This window comes from Papaver somniferum, unplaced genomic scaffold (genome assembly GCF_003573695.1).
Source record: "Papaver somniferum cultivar HN1 unplaced genomic scaffold, ASM357369v1 unplaced-scaffold_166, whole genome shotgun sequence".
Taxonomy (NCBI): Eukaryota; Viridiplantae; Streptophyta; class Magnoliopsida; order Ranunculales; family Papaveraceae; genus Papaver; species Papaver somniferum.
Window position 1 is genome coordinate 2,740 of NW_020626152.1, and position 4,515 is coordinate 7,254.

Sequence of the window (4,515 nt, forward strand, 5' to 3'; positions counted from 1 at the left end):
TTTTGGTTTTGTCTTTATATTTGATTCAAGATAGAAGAAATTTGTTTGGATTTGGATTAGTTCTTCTTGGTCTTTCATCCTTCTTCTATTGTGAAATTTTCCTAATTTCATATTTTCTTGAATCAACGTACATAGAAATGCAATTTTTACTAGACGTAAAGCCTTAGAACATATTATTTGTGATTACAATACATTTGTCAAACTTTTTATGTTAAAGATGAGTTTATCTAGTTTACAATTTAGTCTCAGAAATCAATTTCGGACTTATAACGAAGTGTGTAGACTTTTTTGAGTTAACGTATATAAAATTCAACAATTTTTGAACTCTTTCTTTTTGTGTTGGCTTTGTCTTTCTATTTGATTCAAGATAGATGAAATTTGTAAGGATTTGGATTAGTTCTTTATGGTCATTTATCCTTCTTCTATTGTGAAATTTGACTTCCTTCATATTTTCTTGAATCAACGTACATAGAAATGCAATTTTTACTAGACGTACTGCCTTAGAACATATTAATTGTGATTTCAATACATTTTTCAAACTTTTTCTGTTAAAGATGAGTTTATCTAGTTTACGATTTAGTCTCAGATATTAATTTCCGACTTATAACGAAGTGTGTAGACTTTTTTCAGTTAACGTATATAAAATTCAAAATTTTTATGAACTCTTTCTTTTTGTGTTGGCTTTGTCTTTCTAATTGATTCAAGATAGATGAAATTTGTTAGGATTTGGATTAGTTCTGAATGGTCTTTCATCTTTCTTCTATTGTGAAATTTGACTTCCTTCATATTTTCTTGAACCAACGTACATAGAAATGCAATTTTTACTAGAGGTATTGCCTTAGAACATAATTAATCGTAATTGCAATACATTTTTCAAACTTTTTGTGTTAAAGATGAGTTTATCTAGTTTACAATTTAGTCTCAGAAATCAAGTTCCGACTTATAACGAAGTGTGTAGACTTTTTGAGTTTTTTTTTTGTTAAGTCCAAAGTTTATTATAACAAAAAAACGTAATTACAAGAATTACAAAATTGGAGCACAAAACTCCCTACCCTCATAAACCAAAGGGGTCTAAATAACTTCTAAGAAATAACTAAAGTAATAACCTCAAACTATAAAATTAAAAGAAGCTACCTATATCTATAGCCAACCCCTTTCAATTTACTTTTGCTGCTACCAACTCTATACGATTTGCTTTTGGAAAAATTTCAGCCATAATATCCGTATCAAAAGCATAATTACCAAAGATATCTTCATCTTCATCCACATAAAACTGTCCATCTTCATCTTCAGTGGCAAAGTTACCAGGAACAAGCTTAATAGGAGAAAACTTACTAGGGGATTTTGTCTTATCATTCTTTCCATTTTCTCCTTATTTTCTTTGAAATAATCTTGTCTAAAAGCTGGACTTCTAATGAACTTAGCACGCACATATTCAATCTGAATATTGCTTGCCACCTCTAATTCTTCCTTAGACAAAATATTATTCATATCAAAAACAGTATCAACCAACCCGGCTTGAATTTCCATGTTAGTGTCACGACTTGGAGAATCCTCATTAGACTTCCTGGGAGAAGATTCCAAACTTGAATCAGATTGCAAAGAACGCTTTTGCTATGATTTTAGCAGCCTGTTTGGCAACTTTCCTGGCTTTTTTCCTTGCTAACATCAACTTCGCCCCAATCTCTAGATCCCATACTAACATTTGAGTCACTAGATTCCAAAACTTGTTCCTCCTCCTCCTCAATATTAACATTATCAAGGCCTAACTCAGATGATAGTACATCATATTTGTTTTTAACCACAACTTCAGTTTGCAATAATGCATCCACAAAAGGAGTAAACTCATTCTCAAAAGGAGTAAAAGAGAAAGGAGTGCCTTTATTAAGCGAATTTTTACCCTTTACTGGTGTCCATTCATTATTAGAAGTGCCAACGCCTGATTCCAAACCAACACTACCAGCAGTAGCGTTAGGTTTTAATGGCCCAGACTTGTTGATACGGACTGAATGGTATTACCCTACTCGAACCCTAACTGAAAAATAGTATCCTGCGTGAACACGGACTTAGTGATAGACTGAGATTCCGTATTTTTCTTGGACACTGAGCTGTTTTGCTTATTCACGGCCTGAATACCAATATCTTGTTTGGTCGACTTTCCATCCTTAGTACTTAGCCTAGACACGGAAGTCCCAGACTGAGTTTGCATTGGCTTGTTTACCTGCGTAATAACTGCATGGTCTGCATGAGCATATTTTGGTTCCTGATTCTTACGAACAGCTAAAGCCTCCTTAGCTGCAATAGCATTCTTGCACTGAATAAACTTCATCTGAGCTTCACGAAACTCTGCAGCAGATTTAGCAAGCTCCGTTTCCAACCGGTTATCTTCATCAACACTAGTTTGATGCTGCTCATTATTTGTACCAACTTCAGGAGGAGCGTTTTTATCTTTTGCCAAAACACCCACAGACTGATTACCAGACTGAACTGTCGTAACTGCATGGCCTGCATTGACAGAATTATTACGTGCAACAATATCTTCTTTGGATGCAATTGCATCATCATCTTTCTTTTGTTTAACCTGCCATTGTTGGTTATTCCCTTTCTTCTTATTAGCCAATGGAACACCTTCAAACTGTTTAGCTTTCTCTCTACTAGAAGATGCATTATTCTTCTTTTTACACTCATCATCAATATGCCCTATGATATTACAAGCAAAACAGAACTTAGGAGTATTAGGAATATCCTGATATTGCCAAAAATTTCTACCACCTGCAGTTAAAGCAATACGCTCAGGGATATGTTTTGCAAAATCAATATCCACCAAAACAGAAGCAAAGTGTCCATAATCTAGATTTAGGGTTCTTTTGATCCACCACAATTGGTGTTCCAAAAGTATTTCCCATTGAAAGAAGCGAGTTTTCTGTCCATAACTCCATTGGAAGCCCTGGAAAACGTACCCACACAGCTACATGAGAAGTCTTTGGCTTTTCTGAATTGAACCCTGAGTACCAATCTATTAACTTCAACGCATGATGATTGACAAACCAGTTTGAAGCACGAATCTTCTCCTTATCATCTGAACTGGATAACATAATAACAAAAAAACCTTTACTCATTGGCACAAACTTACACCTATTCACGCCAAGCTTCCATTGATCTTTTAGGTTTTTCTTAACATCATTGAACTTTAAACCCGTAGCATCTAACCTAGCAATAAAACTGTTTGGAAAAGGTTTACAACCCTCTTGGAAGAAATCATTAGGAATCTCAAGAGAAGGTTCTCCATCAACCAAAGTAGGGTTAGGTAGCTTTGAAATATCAACAGATGTTGGATTTAGGGTTACCCTCTTCTTAACTGTATCAGCAAACGAAAGTTTCTTAGAATAACTCTGATTAGAGGTGCTGGGATCATTAACAAGTGCTTCAATCATCATGACGCATCCTAAGATGGCCTAAATGATGAGCCAATTCTATAGATGAAAGAAAAAAGGGTCTCTCCAGACTTTTTTGAGTTAACGTATATAAAATTCAACATTTTTATGAACTCTTTCTTTTTGTGTTTGCTTTCTCTTTCTATTTGATTCAAGATAGATGAAATTTTTTAGGATTTGGATTAGTTCTTCTTGGTCTTTCATCCTTCTTCTATTGTGAAATTTGCTTTCCTTCATATTTTCTTGAATCAACGTACACAGAAAAGGAAATTTTTACTAGACGTAATGCCTTAGAACATATTTTTTCTGATTACAATACATTCTTAAAACCTTTTCTATTAAAGATGAGTTTATCTAGTTTACAATTTAGTCTCTGAAACCAATTTCCGTCTTATAACGAAGTGTGTAGACTTTTTTGGGTTAACGTATATAAAATTCAACATTTTTATGAACTCTTTCTTTTTGTGTTGGCTTTCTCTTTCTATTTGATTCAAGATAGATGAAATTTTTTAGGATTTGGATTAGTTCTGCTTGGTCTTTCATCCATCTACTATTGTGAAATTTGACTTCCTTCATATTTTCTTGAATCAACTATATGAGAAGAAAGTTCCTTGCTGGTCCTTTTTCCAAAAAAGAGTGTTCAATTTGATGCATGAATACTCAGTTAGAATGAAGAGTTTTATGTACAATACGGTAGCAGAATTGAGAATTTTGGATTTCTTTCGTGTTAAGCATAGGAAAGTGAAGATTTCAGATCCAAAGGAGTGTTATTGGACGCCTCCTAATAACAATGAATTGATGTTGTGTACTGATGGTGCCTCAAGAGGAAACCCGGGAGTGGCAGGGGCTGGTGTTGTGGCTAGAAATGCGAGTTTGGAAGTGGTTGGGGCAATGTGTATTGGCTTAGGAATTGCGACTAACTATATGGCTGAGTTATATGGTATTATTGTTGGTCTTGAATGGGCAATTCAATGGGGTTATGATCGTTTTTTGATTAGATCAGACTCTTCTTCGGTGCTGAAGGCTTTGGAGGAGGATAATGTTCCATGGTTTGCTACACAAAGATGGCTGAATGCTAAGG

General features: G+C 34.6%; 1 protein-coding gene across 1 annotated transcript; it reads right to left on the reverse strand.

Annotated features, from left to right (window-relative positions):
• Positions 1-2,221: 2,221 nt before the first annotated feature.
• On the reverse strand, positions 2,222-3,434 carry LOC113337642 (the record flags this gene model as incomplete). Its single annotated transcript, XM_026583266.1, has 2 exons — positions 2,831-3,434; positions 2,222-2,772 (listed from the first exon to the last, which is right to left on the reverse strand). Coding segments are annotated over exons 1-2 (1,155 nt in total), but the record flags the coding sequence as incomplete, so codon positions are not given.
• Between the last annotated feature and the right edge of the window lie 1,081 nt (positions 3,435-4,515).